Raw genomic sequence first — 20158 nt, forward strand, 5'->3', positions numbered from 1 at the left:
AAAAACCCTGAAACATCATTATCTGAGTTCTAAGGGACTTCTTACTTATCTACTTTACTAGAAATCATTCTTTGAGAGTTGGTTATTATAGGTTCTCAATTCTGAAGGTAGATAGACCTGAGTTTGAATCCTGCCTTTACCACTTCAGCAACAAGAGCTTTGACAAGGTACTTAATCTTTCTAGACCAATATGCTTTATTTGTAAAATGTTAAAGATAATAGAACTTTCTTCTGTTGCAAAGATCACGAGACATGCATGCAAAGTACTTAGTACAATGCAACTTCATTCTGTTATTTATAACATCCATCTGTTTTTTGGCAGTATCTTGGATTTGGAACACCATCAAATCTTGGAAAAGGCAGAAGGGCTGCAGCTGCTGCAGACCTTGCCAATCGAAGTGGCGAATCAAATACTCACCAAGACATTGAAGAAAAAGATCGATTATTACGTCATGTAGAAGCCAGAGATCTCATTGAATTTGGCATGATTCCTGAGTTTGTGGGACGGTTGCCTGTGGTAGTTCCTTTACATAGCCTAGATGAGAAAACACTTGTACAAATACTAACTGAGCCACGTAATGCTGTTATTCCTCAGTACCAGGCCTTATTCAGCATGGATAAGGTTAGATTTTTATTTTTCATAACTTAATTAATTTATGTATTTTTGCTATTGAAATTGCATATATTTGCATCATACACACACACACACACACACACACACACACACACACACAAGCCTAATATGGTAAGTGTCCAACCGTTTGTTCGACCAGTCGCTATGACATGCACTGACCACTAGGGGGCAGACGCTCTGACCAGTATATTAGCTTGTTGCTGGGGTCCCGCCGATTGGGACTGGGCGAGATGGGCCAGACATGCCCTGGAGTCTTCCCAAGGTCCCTCCCCAGCCCCGATTGTGCACCGGTAGGGTCCCTCAGCCTCGCCTGTGCCCTCTTGCAATCTGGGATCCCTCAGGGGATGTCGGAGAGCCAGTGTTGGCCTGATCCCCACAGGCCAGGCCAAGGGATCCCACCAGTGCATGAAGCCGTGCACCAGGCCTCTAGTAAAAAATAAAAAAGCAGTCATGTTCATCTGGAATACTAGCCTATTCCTCATTAAATACAGATCTAGGAATCAGGGAAAGTACATTTTGTTATATTAGACATTTAGGAGTTGGCTTTATTTGTCACAATTAAAAACTTCATTGTAGTTTAAAGTTTAAAGATAAATAAATATATATATGCTAGAGGCCTGATGCATGAAATTGAGTAGGCCTTCCTTCCCCTAGCTGCCGGCACCAGCTTCCCTCTGGCTGCCAGCAGGCACCCGGGCCCCAGGCTTCCCACGCAGCACCAGCTTCTTCTGGAAGGACGTCCTGTCTAATTAGCATATTACGCTTTTATTATTATAGATTATTCCAGCAGCCTACTCTAAACCCTTCAAGCCAGACACAGGATTGTCATTTCAGCCTTGTCATTCTAAAAGCTCTTGTTGTGTTATACTGTGTATACATACTTTTATATAGTTTTTTCTGTAAAGTTTTATTAGCTCCCACATCTACTTATCTGGGCCAGGCACCTGGAGGTCACTCAGACCCACACAATCAATCTGATAGCAAATGTTTTGGGTTTTATTAACTTAGTATCTCTAAATATTAGTCTCCTCTCCATTGCCATTGCCACTACCTCAACTCAAGCTCCTTTATCATTCTTCACCTTGACCCATGCATTTGGTTCCTAATTGGTCAGTTTCCCTGTCTCAAATCTGTTTATGACCATCACTACCATCATTATCTTCCACTTTACTTCCTGATCGGACCATTTTTAAATTATTAAGCACAGTGCCCAGCAAACGGCTATTAAGTTCTTAATAAATATTTATTGAATGAATAAACACAAAGCTAATTATCTTATACCCCTCCTTAAAATCCTTCTTGGTCCCCTGGTCTTACTTAGATACCCCCACTTTGGTGCTCCCTTAGCACAATGTGCATACACTGTGTTGTAAATGCTGATTTGCTAATTTTTCACCACCCAGTAGAGTAAGTTCTTTGAGGTCAAAGAGAGTGTCGCATTCATCATTCAGTCTCTAAAATATAATCACATAAGGGATTCAATAATTGTTGAATGAAAGTCCATGTTAATCTAGAAAAAAAACCTTTTCAAGGATTAAGGACAAAATAGGTTAATTGATAGAAGCAAGTGGTGGGGTTTTTTTTTGTTGTTGTTGTTTATCTTAGAGAGAGGAAGGGAGGGGGAGAGAGAGAGAAAGAGAGAGAAACAACACTATGAAAGAGAAACATTGCTAGATTGCCTCCCACATGCACCCTGACCAGGGATTGAACCTGTGACCTTGGCCTATGCCCTGACCAGAAATCAAACCCGCCACCCTCTGGTGGATGGGACGACACTCCAACCAACTGAGCCATACCGGCCAGGGCAAGTGGTGCTTCTTCAAGGCAAGGTTCTAAAAAACCATGAGAGACAAATATCTCACTTAAATTTTATATTTCCTGGAGGTAGGAATTAATAACTGAAGTAGTTTAATACTAAGATTTTGTAAAATTTAATGTTCCAAAGTACTTTGAAAATGTCTTGGGGGTATATTCTCAATAATTTGAACTCTATTTTGAAATGTGTGGTAATTTAGAGAGGCTTATCTAAAGTTTAGTAACACTCTTTAAAATGTATGTTTTCTAGTAAGAAATTGAGACTCTAAAAACCCTTTATTCTGAAAGGGGATAGAGAGGGTCAGTCAAGACATAAGATTCTGGCCCCATATTTCTAAGTGAATCGCTTACCCCTCTGGCTCTTTCTTATCTGTAAAGTCTGGACATTGGTTCCTTTTTGTTCTAAATAGACTAGTAATGGTGGTAGGTAGTAATAGTTAATGGATCAAATGCTATATGGTTATATTAGGAAAATATCATCAAGTATTATCTAAGTTCTTATTTCTTTTAAATCTATTTTTAGTGTGAACTGAATGTTACTGAGGATGCTTTGAAAGCTATAGCCAGATTGGCACTAGAACGAAAAACAGGTGCACGAGGTCTTCGGTCCATAATGGTAAGTTGGTGTTATTATTACAAAAACTAGATTATTTGTTGATCTTAGTTTTGAGAATATTAACACTCCCATGTTTTTCCTTTGGAAATATATCCAGTGCTTTTATGGTTTTTCAAAATTGTCATAGTAGATTATATTTTTCTTCTTTCTAAAAAGAAACTTTAAGATATTTGCAACAAAGGATACACATAATATGATTAATGAAATAGAGAAAAATCAGGATCAAGGGAGGGAGAATTTCAGAAAATTCTACACAGGCCTTTGGACTAAGCCCCAGAGTGCCTTTTCAGACCCATTGAAATCCTCATTTTTATGTTTGTTGGCTTGAAATTTACTTGCAAATACCTTGATCCTATACCCCTACATTTTTCAGTATGGTATGAACTATTTTTTATTTTGTAACAAATTCTAGAGACCCAGCCTATTTTCAGCCACAACCCACTTTCTTCTTTAGAGCTCTCTCCCCTACCTGCACAGTCTGGCTGTACAGTGTGTTACTATTTCCCTACATGCTTCCAAAGCAAAATCATGTTCCTGTTTTCTTTTAAGGATTTCACTGCTAAATATTACTTCTGTCATCTCAGTAGGACATTTTGAGATTATATAGTCAAACCTCGTTTCTCGAATATCTCCCATCTTGAACAGTTCAGTTCTGGACCAAACTCACAGAAAAAAAATGTCTTAGTTATCAAACCTGATACGCTGATACCGCAGCATGACAAAAAGTGTCTCGAAGGTAACAAACTGAGAGAGAATACTTTCGTTGCTGGCAGAAAAACAATTAGCACAATTTTAAAGCATAAAGAGGCCATCAAGAGTGCTCATGTTGCTAAGGGTGTGAAAGAAACATTGAACACAGGCAGTTGAACAGGTAGAAAAACTTGTTGATTTGGATAAATGAAAAGCAGTTAGCCAGTGACAGCATTTAGGAGGCAATGATATATGAACAAGCAAAAATGCTGCATACAGACCTGAAAGACACCCATGGAACAAGTGCTGAAAGTGGTTCCTTTAAGGTTAGTAGGGGGTGGTTTGATAAATTGAATAAGTGTTTGTTTATAGATTAAACAGTACATTAGACATGTACTGTATATAAGAAAGGATAAAATAGAATTATTTGAGGGTCTGGAATGGATTAATTCAATTTGCATTATTTCTAATGGGAAAAAATGATTCCATTTTTTGAACAAATCACTTCTTGAACAGCCTTCTGGAATGAATTAAGTTCGAGAACCGAGGTTCTACTGCACTGTCTAATGAAGGCCTAGACTTTAGGTGCTACTGATTAAGGACAAATTTATATTAAAAATGCACATTAGAAAAGTAGGTGATAGCATTGACATTTTATAAGAAATTTGTTGTACTCAACCAGTATTTATTATACAATGCTTGACATTAATGTTACCTACACAAAAATTAGGTTTCTGTTTTAACTGTCTCAAGGTATGTTATATTTTATGTTTGCTTATCTTCTGAGATAACTTAGGCGGTTGGTTTTGAACAACTTTAGTTATTCAAAGAACAGTCTTTTATTTTTGTTTTTAAATGACATTACTTACAAAGTAATTGTGGTCTGATCATAATTTTGATTAGTTTGAGTCAAGTCAGATTTTCCTTAAAATGGAATATAATCCAGCCACAACTTGTAGGCAAAACTAGTTTCCTTTAGTAAAGTTTTCTTTAATATGTTTTTATTGTTTTTTTCTTTTTTTTGAGGGATCGGTAGGGAGAGGAAGAGAGAGATAGAAACATAAGTGATGAGAGAGAATCATCAGTTAGCTGCCTCCTGCATGCCCCCTATTGGGGATCGAGCCTGCAACCCAGGCATGTGCCCTAACTAGGAATCAAACCCTGATTTCCTGGTTCATAGGCCAATGCTCAGCCACTGAGCCACATCAGCTGGGCATTAGTAAACAACTTTAAATCTACTGAAGCACTTGAGATAAATGCTTATTTGAAGTCATGGTAAAAATTGAAGAGCCTGGTAGAGATGATTTAGGATTAATCATTTTTAAAGTAAGACTAGTCATAGAATATGCCAGGAATGCTTTTGAGAAACATCCGAATCCGAAAGTATGTAGTCCTTTTGTATGTGCATGGTGACCTAAGTAGGCAGAAGTACAGACAAATAGCTTTCCTTATAGAATGACTTCTTTCTGAATTTATTTAGAAGTTGTTTTAATATGAATATAAAAACTTTTACATTGACTTTTGCAACTCTCAGTTCCTGGTACATAATAGGACTCAGTAATGTTTACTGAGTTAATGACTTTGATTTGTGACCTGTGGAATACAAGTATGTTATATGTAACCCCAGTTTTCCATGCCATTTATTATTTTTTGTCTCTTTAGGAAAAGCTATTATTAGAACCAATGTTCGAAGTCCCTAATTCTGATATTGTATGTGTGGAGGTTGACAAAGAAGTAGTAGAAGGAAAAAAGGAGCCAGGATACATCCGGTAAGGTGTTCTGTCAAGCTAGAACAGATCTAAAATTTAAGAACAGCTCTTCAGTGCTATAATTTATTGGTTTGTCATAAAAATCCTTATATTCATAAGGGAAGTAATAATCTCATAGGGGGTGGTTTCTGTAGAAAAACGTTCTCATTTTGGTTTATAAAATAGAGGCCCGGTGCACGAAATTCATGCACGGAGGTGGGGGGTCCCCTCATCCCAGCCTGCACCCTCTCCAATCCGGGACCCCTTGAGGGATGTCTGACTGCCAGTTTAGACCTGAACCCGGGGATCAAGCCTAAACCAGCAGTCAGACATCCCTCTCACAATCCTGGACCGCTGGCTCCTAATCGCTCACCTGCCTGCCGGCCAGGTTATCCCCAACTGCTCCCTCCCTGCTGGCCTGGTCGCCCCTAACTTGCCCCCCTCTGCCAGCCTGGTCACCCCCAACTGCACCCCCCACCCCCCCCGCCGCCAGCCTGGTCACCTCTTACTACCCCTCGCTGGCCTGGTCACCCCCAACTGGCCTCTTCCCCCCGCCCCCCTGGTTGCCCCCAACTGTCCCCCCCTGCCAGCCTGGTTGCCACATGCAGCCTGCTGCTCAGTCGTTTGGTTGTCCCTCACTAACCCCCCTGCTGGCCTGGTTGCCCCACACAGCCTGCTTGTTCAGTCGTTTGGTTGTCCCTCACCCCCGTGCTGGCCTGATCGTAGGCAGCCATCTTGTGAGGGTGTGAGGATTAATTTGCATATTACCTCTTTATTATATAGGATAGTTTGTGAGTCTTTCAAAAATTGATCTTCAAAATTGGCCTCTACTTTTTCCATTAAGGAAGAAGATTTAAAGAGACATAAAAGTAATACAAATGAAAAAATTTAAGTGAACTTCACTGCTAATTCTGTAACTTGTGAATGACTTGTTTTATGTCTTTCACAAGACCAAAACTTTGTGGACATAATTTTTCTCTCATTTGTATCATATCAGTTGACAAATTTGATACATCTTTCATTGCTTTATCTATTCCAGGAGTCAGCATACTTTCTTGTAAAGGGCAAAATATTTTAGGGCCATACAGTCTATATTGGCAACTACTCACAGTATAACAGCCATAGACAATCTGTAAATGAATGAGGATGTTTGTATTACACTTTCTTTATTTACAAAAACAGATGATGGGCCTGTAGGCTGTGGTTTACTGACCTGATCTATTCAATAAATAATTATTTAGTGCTTGACATTAATGTTACCTACACAAAAACTAGATTTCTATTTTAACTGTCACAAGATGTGTTAAATTTTATGTTTGCATATCTTCTGAGATAACTTAGGAAGCAGTTGATTGATTTTGAACAACTTTAGTTATTCAAAGAACAATCTTTGATTGATTTTGAACAACTTTAGTTATTCAAAGAACACCTTTTATTTTTGTTTTTAAATGACATTACTATATAAAGGAATTGTAGTGGTCTGATCATAATTTTTATTAATTTGAGTTAAACCAGATTTGGTCAGAGCTTAATCTTCTTTACCATAGACATATGCTAAAAGTCAAGCATTTGAGTTGAAATAATAGGCTCTAGCTACTTGCTGGAAAAATGGATTTTTTTTTTTTAAATCCTCACCTGAGGACATGTTCATTGGTTTTTAGAGAGGGAGGGAGGGTGGGAGAGAAAGAGAGGGAGAAGAGAAAGAAAGAGAAGCATTGATGTGAGAGAAATATCGATTGGTTGCCTCCTGCATGCACCCCAACCAGGGATCAAACCTGTAACGTACATATGTGCCCTGACCAGGAATTGAGCCCACAAGCTTTTGGTGCACAGGACAACACTCTAACCAACTGAGCCACACTGGCTAGGGCGAAATGGATTTTTTTAAGCCTTGTTGTCAATTTATTTCAGTAATACAGTTGTTGTTAAGGAGAATGTTAAGCCTAGAAATCATGTTTAGTCCTCATTTTTATTAAAAAAAAATTTATGGTTTTTTATTATAGGGCTCCAACAAAAGAATCCTCTGAAGAGGAGTATGATTCCGGAGTTGAAGAAGAAGGATGGCCTCGCCAAGCAGATGCTGCAAACAGCTAATTTGTCAGACTTTTGTCCTGTATATAAAGCTTTTCCTTCTGTGGTTAGGGTCATAACTGTCTCTACAGTCTGACATTAAAAGCATTGGATCTGTCTTGGATATCATACATGGTCAGAAGCCTTTAGAATAAAAATCAGATCATGTATATTAAGTAACATCACATTGATTGGTACAAAAGACATTATGTGGATTTTAATGACACAGTGTTCAGTGATAAAATGTACATTATTTTGGTTCAGTTTTTTTAAATAATATGCTAAAACAAAATTCTAAGGAGTTCTTTTAAGCAATGCAGATGTTGCAATAACTGTGGATTTTACAATAATGTTACTCTACAAATGGGAAAATAAATTCTTTAAAATTGAAGATTGAGATACCATTCTTTAATCTTTCTTACCCATATTTGTTTCCTGAAAAATAATAGAATTTTATTTATCTTAAACATTGGAAGAGGTAGTTTCCAAGTAGTTGAAATTTTCATGGAGAAAGTACCCTGAAGAACCATATTTTAATGATTTGTTTAGCTGTATTCTTAGTCTTACCTGCTAATGCATGACACTAACTTCCCAATTGGTACTTTAAGAAAGGCCAATCTCTTCTGATGTGTCTGATTTATTTGCCATCTTTAATGCATTTTAGTACCAGGAGTGAGCAGATGGAATTGAAGTCTGCCTTAAATCTTCAGAAAAAGACTACATCTAATTCTAAAAGTAGCATGCAGCATCAGTCATAATAACAGCCATGTGCTGAACTAAATAAAATATCCTAAAACTGCATTTACCTAAAATACTCAGCTAGTTTTTTTTGTTTTGTTTTGTTTTTCTGTGTGCTGGGTATTTGTCTAATTTTTTGGCTTCATTGAACATTAAAGAAAACTGCTTTGCTATCAGCATAAGTTAATGTGGTCACACTACAATATAAGTTATTCATCCTTGTTACAGGGTGGGGCAAAAGATTTATAGTTCATATGGAAAATAATACAAGAGTAAACTTTCACATATAACTGTAAACCTATTTTTGCCCCAACCTGCATATAATTAAACAGTGGGGGAAATTTGAGGGACTTAAAAATGAAAATTACTGCCCTAACTAACCAGTTTGGCTCAGTGGATAGAGCGTCGGCCTGCGGACTCAAGGGTCCCAGGTTTGATTCCAGTCAAGGGTACGTACCTTGGTTGCGAGCACATCCCCAGTAGGGGGCGTGCAGGAGGCAGCTGATTGATGTTTCTCTCTCATCGATGTTTCTAACTCTCTATCCCTCTCCCTTCCTCTCTGTAAAAAATCAATAAAATATATTAAAATTAAAAAAACCTCTTACCATTTAAAAAAAATGAAAATTACTTGTTTGCATAAATATTAAAATATTTGGGTACCTTTTAAGCTTTTTCTTCCCTTCTATAATATTGATGTAATGTTCAAACTTATTTGAAATTGTTTAAATCAAAGTACATTTAAATGTTTGTTTTTATTTTTTTGGTTTATAAATGTTTTTATTTTTTGGTTTATAGACTCTTTAAGTTTTCCTTTTACCACCCTTTTCTCAGGAAGAGAACCTTAAGCTTTTAGCAAATTCTAAATCCTGTGGATGAAGAGTTGGGCTTTCTATGATATAATAAGGAATGTGAGATATCTATGGCTGAGGTAGAACCAGAAATGCACTTTTGCAGAGTAAGTCTGACTGCTATAGTGTGGAACAGAAACTAGTATCCTTGTTAGTCTCCATAGTAATGGTTAAAGTTTTTCTCAGGAAGTCTTTCATATTATAACTGTTCATTATCTTTCTCTTATGACATCATTATTTTCCTTTTTGTAGAGTGAAAATTGAAGTAGCTACTAAATACATTAAGAGTAATCCTCCAGAAATGGACTCGGAGACGTTTTAGTCACAACAGCTCACATTGGTTTGGAAGTTGTTAACGAAACATAATGTTTTTAAATCAAACTCAACTGAGTATAACTACGATTTGTATCTTGAAACTTACGTTTTGGCATTTGAATAAAACAAAAGGACTAAATGAATGCCAATGTGGTGGTGTGTCCATAATGCAGTGCCATTTTTAAAATGACACATATATCATGAGCTGCTTTATTCCAATGTTTAATTAATCCTTGGCACTTTCATATCCTGCTAATTCTCCTAACTTCAAATTCCACAGAAAAAAAGACTTTTTAATGTTTATGTTAAACATCTATTGAAAATCCTTGGCGGAGAAACCAAGATGGCGACATAGGTAAGCACCTAAACTGCTGCCTCGCACAACAATCTCAAAACTACAACTAAAAGACAGAACGGACACCATCCAGAACCACAGGAAAGCTGGCTGAGTGAAAATTCTACAACTAGAAGGAAAGAGAAAAGCTCACAGAGAATTGGAGGTACGGCAAAGGGTCTTTGTGCGCGCAGAGAGGAAGGGTGGCTGAGAGCCTGGCTGACTTTCTCTGGCGGAAGGGGGAAGGAAGCCCCCGACCGCACTGAACCCCAGTTCTGACTGCACTGAACCCCAGTTCCAGGCGAGCCCCTGGGGACCCACGCTCTTACGGGAGGAGTCTGGACTCTCGGGCGGAGACTCGGGAGCTGGGGAAGGCGGAGGACTGAAAGCGCGCACACGCCAGTGCGCACAAAGGCTGCAGAGGCTGCCACAGGCTTTCCCTAGTGCAAGGGAGTCAGAGGCTCCTGAATGCACTGAGCCCCAGTTCCAGGTGAGCCCCTGGGGACCCACGCTCTTATGGGGGGAGTCTGGACTCTCGGGCGGAGACTCGGGAGCCGGGGAAGGCAGAAGTCTGAAGGCGCGCGCGTGCCAGTGCGCACAAAGGCTGCGGAGGTTGCCACAGGCTTTCCCTAGTGGAAGGGAGTCGGAGATTCCTGACTCCACTGGGCCCCAGTTCTGACTGCACTGAACCCCGGTTCCAGGCGAGCCCCTGGGGACCCACGCTCTTGTGGGGGGAGTCTGGACTCTCGGGCAGAGACTCGGGAGCCGGGGAAGGCGGAGGACTGAAAGCGCAAGCGCGCACGCCAGTGCGCACAAAGGCTGCGGAGGTTGCCACAGGCTTTCCCTAGTGGAAGGGAGTTGGAGGTTCCTGACTCCACTGGGCCCCAGTTCTGACTGCACTGAACCCCGGTTCCAGGCGAGCCCCTGGGGACCCACGCTCTTGTTGGGGGAGTCTGGACTCTCGGGCAGAGACTCAGGAGCCAGGGAAGGTGGAGGTCTGAAGGCGCGCACATGCGCGCAAGGGTAAGGCTGACAGGAAGCCAAGACTGAGACTCCACCCCATCCAAGCTGAGCACAGAGGCTATTGCAATTTGGCAAGTCTAATCCTATAAGGCTGTCTCCAGCACCGAACTTCTCCCAGCATAGACACAGCTGATCCTTACAGCCAACTGGCCTGGAGGTCAATTCTTCCCAGTGATACCAACAACAATCAAGACTTAATTACAACAAGGCTGTACACACAGTCCACAAAGGGGTGCACCAAGAGTGTCCACCTCAGGTTAACTGGGGAGGCAGACCCACTGGGCCATATTGGAAACCTAGCACACAAATCTACCTTACCAACTCGGGGAAGCAGTGAAAATGCGGCGTCAAAGAATTAGATCACAAACGAAAGAAATGGAGGAAAACAAACGACTGGATATAGAATTCAAAACCACGGTTATAAGGCTTTTTTTTTTTTTTAAATATATTTCTTTATTGATTTCAGATAGGAAGGGAGAAGGAGAGAGAGATAGAAACATCAATGATGACAGAGAATCATTGATTGGCTGCCTCCTGCACGCCCCCCACTGGGGATCAAGCCCGCAACCCAGGCATGTGCCCCTGGCCAGAATCGAACCCGGGACCCTTCAGTCCGCAGGCTGACGCTCTATCCACTGAGCCAAGCTGGCCAGGGCTATAAGGCTTTTTAAGAATATCCTAGAAAAGGCCGATAAATATAACGAGACCCTCGAAGATATGAAAAAGGACCAACTAGAAATTAAACATACACTGACTGAAATAAAAAATATTATACAGAGACCCAAAAACAGACAAGAGGAACACAAAAATCAAGTCAAAGAATTGAAACACAAAGAAGCAAAAAACACTCAACCGAAAAAGCAAAAAGCAAAAAAAAAAATCCAAAAAGTTGAAGATAGTGTAAGAAGACTCTGGGACAACTTCAAGCGTACCAAAATCAGAATTATGGGGGTGCCAGAAGAAGAGAGAGAGCAAGATACTGAAAACCTATTTGAAGAAATAATGACAGAAAACTTCCCCCACCTGGTGAAAGAAATAGACTTACAAGTCCAGGAAGCGCACAGAACCCCAAACAAAAGGAATCCAAAGAGGGCCACACCAAGACACATAATTAAAATGCCAAGAGCAAAAGACAAAGAGAATATTAAAAGCAGCAAGAGAAAAAAGTTAATTACCTACAAGGGAGCACCCATACGACTGTCAGCTGATTTCTCAACAGAAACTATGCAGGCCAGACGGGAGTGGCAAGAAATTTTCAATGTGATGAATAGCAAGAACCTATAACCAAGATTACTCTACCCAGCAAAGCTATCATTCAGAATTGAAGGGAAGATAAAGAGCTTCACAGATAAGAAAAGGCTAAAGGAGTTCATCACCACCAAACCATTATTATATGAAATGCTGAAAGGTATTCTTAAAGAAGAGGAAGAAGAAAAAAGTAAAGAGAAAAATTATGAACAACAAATACATATCTATCAACAAGTGAACCTAAAAATCAAGTGAATTAAAAACCTGAGGAACAGAATAATCTGGTGAATATAATAGAATCAGGGGCATAGAAAGGGAGTGGACTGATAATTCTCAGGGGGAAAGGGGTATTGGGGGGTTCATGAAGTAACTGACAAAAATCATACACCTATGGATGAGGACAGTGGGGGGGAGGTAAGGGCAGAAGGTGGGGTGGGAACTGGGTGGAGGGGAGCTATGGGGGGGAAAAGGAGAAATAATTGTAATAATCTGAATAAAGATTCATTAAAAAAAAATAAAATGAAAATGCATTCATAAAAAAAAAAAAGAAAATCCTTACATATCCTGCATTGGCTCCACACTAGGTACACAAACCAAGCTTTTCAAGATTACTAGTCTAGTAGGGGAAGTAAACACAAATATCAGCGCATTATAATAATGGAAGTGAGGTAGGTGCCAGGTGTGGTGCATAAAGGGTAGTGGCCCAGATGATCTGGAAGAGCAAGTATGACTTTTCCAGAAAAGTAATGAAAACACTGGAAATTTTAAACAATAACTAGGGAGCTTTAGGAGTTGAGGAATAGGCAACAAGTATGACTTCACATTACTGCTGAGATGACCATGTAATATATTCTCTCCCTTTTCCATTCAACTGAAGACTGCCTCATATTTCGTTGAGATACCATCAGAAGATGAAAGTCATCTTCCCATCATCAAATCTATAAATCTACCTGCTTCAGGACCCAATCTTTTCTCCAATTACAACTGAAGAATCCCTCTTACCCAAACTCAGTCACTCCACATCATTAGGGGATCCCATCATCCCCTCTCATTTCTCAACACCTTTATTTCTTTTGTCAGTATGTCTTCTACATTATCTGTCTCCTATGCCAGATTCACTACTTATAATTTTATGCAGAAAGGAGAAGGTCATTAAAAGGGTTTTGAGTTGCCCTGGCTGGTGTGGCTCAATTGGTTTAGCATAGTCCCTGTCACCCAAGGTCACCAGTATGATTCCTGTCAGGGCACATGCCTAGGTTTCAGGCTTGATCCCCATTTGGAGTATGTGTGGGAGGCAGCCAATATATGTTTCTCCTCTCAAAAGGGGGTGGAGAGTTTAGTAGAAAAGTTAGACATTAGATGTGTTTTTATTTTTCCCCCCACATTTTTATAAAAAATTCTTTATTGTTGAAAGTATTACATGTCTCCTTTTCCTCCCATTAACCTCTCCCAGCCTCCTCCCACCTCCCAGTACAGGTCCTCACCCCCTATTGTCTGTGTCCATTTGATTATGCCTATATGCATGCATATAGGTCTTTTGGTTGATCTCTTACCCTCCCCCTCAACCTCCCCTGCCTTCCCTCTGAGGATTGATGGTCTGTTCGATCCTTCTATGTCTCTGGACCTATTTTTGTTCACCAGTTTAATGTTGTTCATTACATTCCACAAATGAGTGAGATCATGTGATATTTATCTTTCTTTGACTGGCTTATTTCACTTAGCATAATGCTCTCTAGGTCCATCCATGCTGTTGCAAATGGTAAGTTCTTTTTTTACAGCAGTGTAGTATTCCATTGTGTAGATGTACCACAGTTTTTTAATCCACTCATCTGCTGATGGGCACTTAGGCTGTTTCCAAATCTTATCTATTGCAAATTGTGCTGCTCTGAACATAGGGGTGCATATATTCTTTCTGATTGGTGTTTCTGATTTCTTGGGATATATTCCTAGGAGTGAGATTACTGGGTAAAATGGGAGTTCCATTTTTAATTTTATGAGAAAACTCCACACTTTTCCACAATGTCTGCACGAGTCTGCATTTCTACCAGCAGTGTATGAGGGCTCCTTTTTCTCCACATCCTCTCTAGCACTTGTTTATTGAGGATAGCCATTCTGACAAGTGTGAGATGGTACCTCGTTGTTTTGATTCGCTTCTCTCAGATGATTAGTGACTGAGCATTTTTTTCACATGCCTCTTGGCCTTCTGTGTATGTCCACTTTCTAAAAGTGTCTATTTAGGTCCTTTGCCCATTTTTTGATTGGATTGTTTATCTTCCTCTTGTTAAATTGTATGGGTTCCCTATAAATTGTGGAGATTAAACCCTCATCGTATGTAACATTGGCAAATATGTTCTCCCATGCAGTGGGCTCTCTTGTTTTGTTGATGGTTTCTTTTGCTGTGCAGAGCTTTTTATTTTGATGTAGTCCCATTTGTTTATTTTCTCCTTAGATTCCATTGTCCTAGGACAGTGGTCGGCAAACTGCGGCTCGCGAGCCACATGCGGCTCTTTGGCCCCTTGAGTGTGGCTCTTCCACAAAATGCCACGTGCAGGCGTGCACGTACAGTGCGATTGAAACTTCGTGGCCCATGCGCAGAAGTCAGTTTTCGGCTCTCAAAAGAAATTTCAATCGTTGTACAGTTGATATTTGGCTCTGTTGACTAATGAGTTTGCCGACCACTGTCCTAGGAGATGTATTGGTAAACATATTGCTACAAGATATGTCTGATATTTTGCTGCTTATGTATTCTTCTAAGATTTTCCTATCTTACGTTTAAATCTTCTATCCATTTTGAGTTTATTTTTGTGTATGGTGTAAGTTGGTGGTCTAGTTTCATTTTTTTGCATGTATCTGTCCAATTTTTCCAACACCATTTATTGAAGAGACTATCTTGACTCCATTGTATGGTCTTGTTTCCTTGGTTAAATATTAATAGATGTGTTTTTAGATTATTGGGAAGGGAAGCGCTGAGAAAAATGGAGGGAAACATAACTAGAGGCTTACTTATGGACATTTCTCCAGCACTGCCCCTTTATCTCCTACCTCATCACTGTCCTCCTGTTTCTCAGATCATCTCATCCTCATACAAACAAAACAAAACTCCCTTGAACTCACCACATCCCCTCCACAGTAAACTAAAAGTTGGCCTTTCGTTTTTTACCAATTCCTTCCCAGGCTTTGATTTGAAGTGAGATGAGAAGTTATTGGAAGATTTTGCACAGAGAAATGACATAATGTCACTTAAGTTTTGAAAAACCATTCTGGTTGCAGTGTAAGTGAATAGATGATAGAGGAGCAAGGATTGAATCGGGGACATGTGGGACTATTATAATAAGCCTGCCAGGTGATAATGGATTGGACTAAGGTGATAACAATGGAAGTGGAAGAGTAGATGGGTACCTATTTTTGAAAATCTGATGAAAAGTGGTATCCCATGTTATTCAATGGGGAAACAGTATTATAAAGATGTCTGTTACCTCTACATTAATTTATATATTTAATGTTCCAATAAAACACTGGTAAGGTTTTAAATTAAAATTGACAAATAGATCTAAAATTCATATGGAAAAGTAGGTTAGAATGGTAAGCAAAATGATAATGTGCACTCATACGGTGTTTACTCTGTATCACTGTTCATGTAATGCAACAATTCTATGAGTTAGATTCTATTAACCCTTTTTATAGATGAAACTGAAGCCCAGTGGTTAAGTAGATTTCCCAAGACCATACAACTATTAAGTAACAGGATTTAATCCCAGGCATATTGGTTGGCCTCTCCACTTAACCAAGAGATGCTGCCTATTCTATTAAAAAAATTATAGCTTCACAAATTTAAGTGCATACCAGTGTATGAATGAACAGACATCAAAGGAAAATAATGTAAAGTTCAGAAATAGACCCCAAATATATATGGGAATTCAATATCAGAAATGTTATTTCAAATTAGGAAAAGAATATTCAATAAATGGTAATGACAACTGAGTATCCATCTAGAAAATATAGGATGTCAAAAATGTATATACACAGAATAATTATAAAGGCAGTGTTCATTAAAATACATTTCATTTTAAAAATTGAGCTATTAGCTGTTAAAATGTATACACTTTGGGGGATACCCTCTATAAAGTTAGAGCCATGCCTTACCTAATACGTTTTAAGATAAGCCTTTAAATGTTATGCAGAGTATTACAAATTATTCAATACGTAAGATACAAATAAATATTATTTAGAGCATTAAAAAGAGTTTCTGAGAAATATGAGAGGTCTGTTGGGAAGTGGGGTCAGGCTTTGATTAGTTCTTTTAATGGGATAGAGCTGGGCTCTTACCCAAGAGGGCATCCATTACTTTTGCCCAGCTGGTGTGGGTCAATGGTTGAGTGTTGACCCATTCACCAACAGGTCACTGGTTCGATTCCCAGTCAGGGCATATGCCGGGGTGACTGGCTCAATCCCCAGTAGGGGGCGTGCAGGAGGCAGCCAATCAATGATTCTCAACCATGTTTCTATCCCTCTCCCTTCCTCTCTGAAATCAATAAAAATATATTTTAAAAAACTAAACATCCAACTGCCATATGACTCAGCAATTGCACTCTGGGCATTTACTCCAATGCAATGAAGGTTTATGGTCACAGAAAACCCCGCATGCAAGTTTTATAGCAGCTTTATTCGTGATAACCCCAAAGTGGAAATATCTTTCAATAAGTGAATGATTAAACCAAGTGTGGTTTAACTTTACCCTCACTTTTTTTTGCACACTCTATTGCAATAAAAGGGAATGCTATTAATATAACCTGGATGAATCTCCAAAGGATTATACTGAGTGGAAACAGGGAATCCCAAAAGGTTATGTACTATATGATTCCATTTATATTACATTCTTGAAAGGACAGAAGTTATAGAAATGGAGACCGGGTTAGCAGTTGCCGTTAAAGGGAAGTGGGTGTGACTATAGAAGGGCAAATGAGGGATCCTAGAAATGATGGAAATAAATGATCTGTATCTTGAATATCAATGCCAACATCCTGGTTGTGATATTGTACTACAGCTTTGCAAGATATTACTACCGTGTTTCCCCGAAAATAAGACAGTGTCTTATATTAATTTTTGCCCCCAAAGACACGCTAGGTCTTATTTTCAGGGGATGTCTTATTTTTCCATGAAGAAGAATACGGTACACATTTATAGTAAAATGAAAATAAAGGAAATTTATTACCTGTATACGGTAGTACAGTAGTTGTCAACACAAACCAGACAAACTGTGAATCCTACAGTATCAAGAATTTACTCATTTATTCAATGACAATCATGTCATCATCTTCTGGAACATCATCATAACAATCCAATTCCTGAATTTCCTGTTGAATTTCTTGTGACTCCATTTCTTTCAGAATCAGTGGACCAAATCTCTCATGTTTAGCAATAGCACTGTCTTTAAATGAGTACTTCTTGTCAAGGTAGCCTGCTCGCAGTGCATTTGCAATGCAACTGTCAGTGATTTTCTCCCATGAATTCTTCACCCAAGTCACAACTTCTTGCAGTTTAGGTTTCACAAAGTTTCCACGCTGATTTCTCTCCATTCTATTTTCAATGTAGTCATTAATTTCCATGCACAAATTGTCTTTGAATGGCTTGTTTATTGCAATATCAAGAGTCTGGAGATAGGCCGTCATTCCTGCGGGAATCATTATCTGATCTATTTTTCTTTCGTGAAGAAATGTCTTCATGTCTTTAGCGCGGTGAGTGCTGGCTGCATCCCAGACTAGCAGACCTCTTTGGCTCCCTCGCATAACAAGCGGCAGCATTAAATCGACCCACTTCCTTGTAACTGCTTGTGTGGCCCAGGCTTTTTCAGTTTCAGGAATAAAAATGCCCAAAACACGTTCAATCTTTTCCTTCTTGCCCTTAGAAATGATTAAAGGTGGGATTTTAGTGCCATCCAGACGAATTGCCAAAATACAGGAAACACGTGCACTTTCGTAAGCAGTGGAGGGAATGTACGCTAAGGAGGCACCCCGCTGTTCAATTGTTGTTTGAGATGATTGGCCCATAAACACTGCAGTTTCATCCATAGCAATCATGTTGGAAAGATTGTATTTAGAGAAGTCAGCATCATCAATAAAGGACTTGAATGCAAGTGCTCGCTTAATAACTTGAGTATCTTCCAACCTAAACAATGTTGTAGATCTTCTTAAAGACAGTTCACTTCGCTGAAGGAAATTAACCAGCCAGTGTTGTGATGCTTTGAAGTCTTCGGGGGCTATGTCAAACTGTGGTGCCATTGCAAGGGCAAATTATTGAATCTGAGCCCTATTCACAACCAAAGCCTTTGCTCTCCTGTCAACAACCCATTCACAGATCAGGTCTTCCAGCTCGGAAAATAATGGTTGCCGACCTGATCCACACTTGCGCTTTTTAGCATTTCCCTTGTCCACTTGTTCAATGAGGTTACCATACTCTGCTCGCCATTTTCAGACCAATCGGATACTCAACATCTTCTCTTTGCAGAAAGCAGTAAGATTTTGGCCCCAAGAGTCTTCCACGATTCCTTTCTTGTACTCCACAGAGTAGCTTTTTCTTTTTGCGCTCATTTCTAGGGGAAAAAAAAAAAGGAATTGGGGGATCAAGGTGGGGGAGGGGGATCACTCAAAATGACACAGGGGGGATCAGAGGGGGAATCAAAATGGCACAGGAGAATCAGAGGGGGGATTACCATTTTAGTAACCCCTTTTGATCCTCCTGTGTCATTTTGATTGTCCCCTCTGATCCTCCTGTGTCATTTTGATTGTCCCCTCTGATCCTCCTGTGTCATTTTGATTGCCCCCTCTGATCCTCCTGTGTCATTTTAAGTGATCCCCCTCCCCCCACCCCTGTGCCACTGAACACCTTCACCAGACATCCCCCCTACCCCTTCATCAGACATTTACCCCCTGGAGCCTGCCTGGGGACTGTCACTGGGCTTTCTGGGGCCTGGATCTGGGCTGGAGCAGGGTCTGCCACTGACTGAGAATCTTCAGTCATCATGAAGGCGGCCGTGAGCATCAGGTAGTGTCACCAGAGACAGACCAGCACTCACCACCTTCGCCGCGTCCCGTCCGCTCTAATCCTCCTGTTCTTCTACATGCATCTGCGAAAGTCTCCTCCTCTCTCCCGCCCCACGCTCACCGCTCACTCCGACCTCTGCTCTGCCTCCACACAGCAGTGACGTCAGGACTCTGCATAACGTCACTGGTTGCTAGACGCCAGTCGGGATGGCCCTAGTGACCAGTTTACAGTAAATTAATTTTCATTCTGAGACAGAGCCTGGGGGCCTTATTTTTGGGGGATGCCTTATATTTCACTCAGAAGGAAACCTGTAAGTAGGTCTTATTTTCGGGAAACACGTTATTTCTTACAACTGCATATGAATTTACAATGATCTCAAAATAGAGTTTAATTAAAAAAACAAAACAACAATCACGTAGCATGGCTTTCCCTTCCCCTTCTGCTTAAAATCCCCCAGTAGTTTCCCATTGTTCTTAAAATATGAGATCCTGCACGCTGTATCTCTGTTCACCTGCCAGGATCACCAGGCTCCCTTCAGGCTTTCTGTGCTCCATCTGCTCTGGCATTCTTTCAGTTCCCCCACTAAGCCTACTCCTACCTGAGCCACGCCAGGGTTCGGGGAGCCTGAGGGAGGGCCCCTGAAGGATGAAGAAAAAGACAAAGAATAAGCTGGGTCTAGGTGGATCTTCTATGCCTTGCTGAGGCCACAGAACAGATCCAGACTGCAAAGCTGATGCTTTATTTATAGTCAGGGGCAAACAAGGTAATTTACAATGTTCTTATAAGTTTCACTTGTTTTGGCAGCACTTGCTGCCCCTCCCACAGCCCATTAGCTACCCAGGAAAGATCTAGGGAGCAGTCACAAGATCAAGCTTAATTATGCTTAGAGGACTGTGCCCTCCAAGCTGGGACTTGTTTGCGACTTTGCCAGCAGGTCAGTCCGAGCTTGCTCTGTGCTTTCCTCTTTGGTAGTACTATATTCACCGCGGCACTTTCACATTTGCTTGCATAATTACTTGATTAATGTGTTTTCTTTAT

At 40.2% G+C, this 20158-nt stretch overlaps 1 protein-coding gene across 1 annotated transcript in view; it reads left to right on the plus strand.

The window, feature by feature from the left end:
- CLPX (caseinolytic mitochondrial matrix peptidase chaperone subunit X) overlaps positions 1-9621 on the plus strand; it is a 45694-nt gene extending 36073 nt beyond the window's left edge. The window contains exons 11-14 of the mRNA XM_080659644.1: positions 323-622; positions 2973-3065; positions 5418-5524; positions 7507-9621. Of these exons, the coding sequence (XP_080515770.1) occupies positions 323-622; positions 2973-3065; positions 5418-5524; positions 7507-7597 (591 nt within the window). The 3' untranslated portion in view covers positions 7598-9621. The remainder of the gene's footprint in view (positions 1-322; positions 623-2972; positions 3066-5417; positions 5525-7506) is intronic.
- The last annotated feature ends 10537 nt before the right edge of the window (positions 9622-20158 follow it).

This window comes from Plecotus auritus (assembly GCF_963455305.1).
Source record: "Plecotus auritus genome assembly, chromosome: 1".
Classification (NCBI taxonomy): domain Eukaryota; kingdom Metazoa; phylum Chordata; class Mammalia; order Chiroptera; family Vespertilionidae; genus Plecotus; species Plecotus auritus.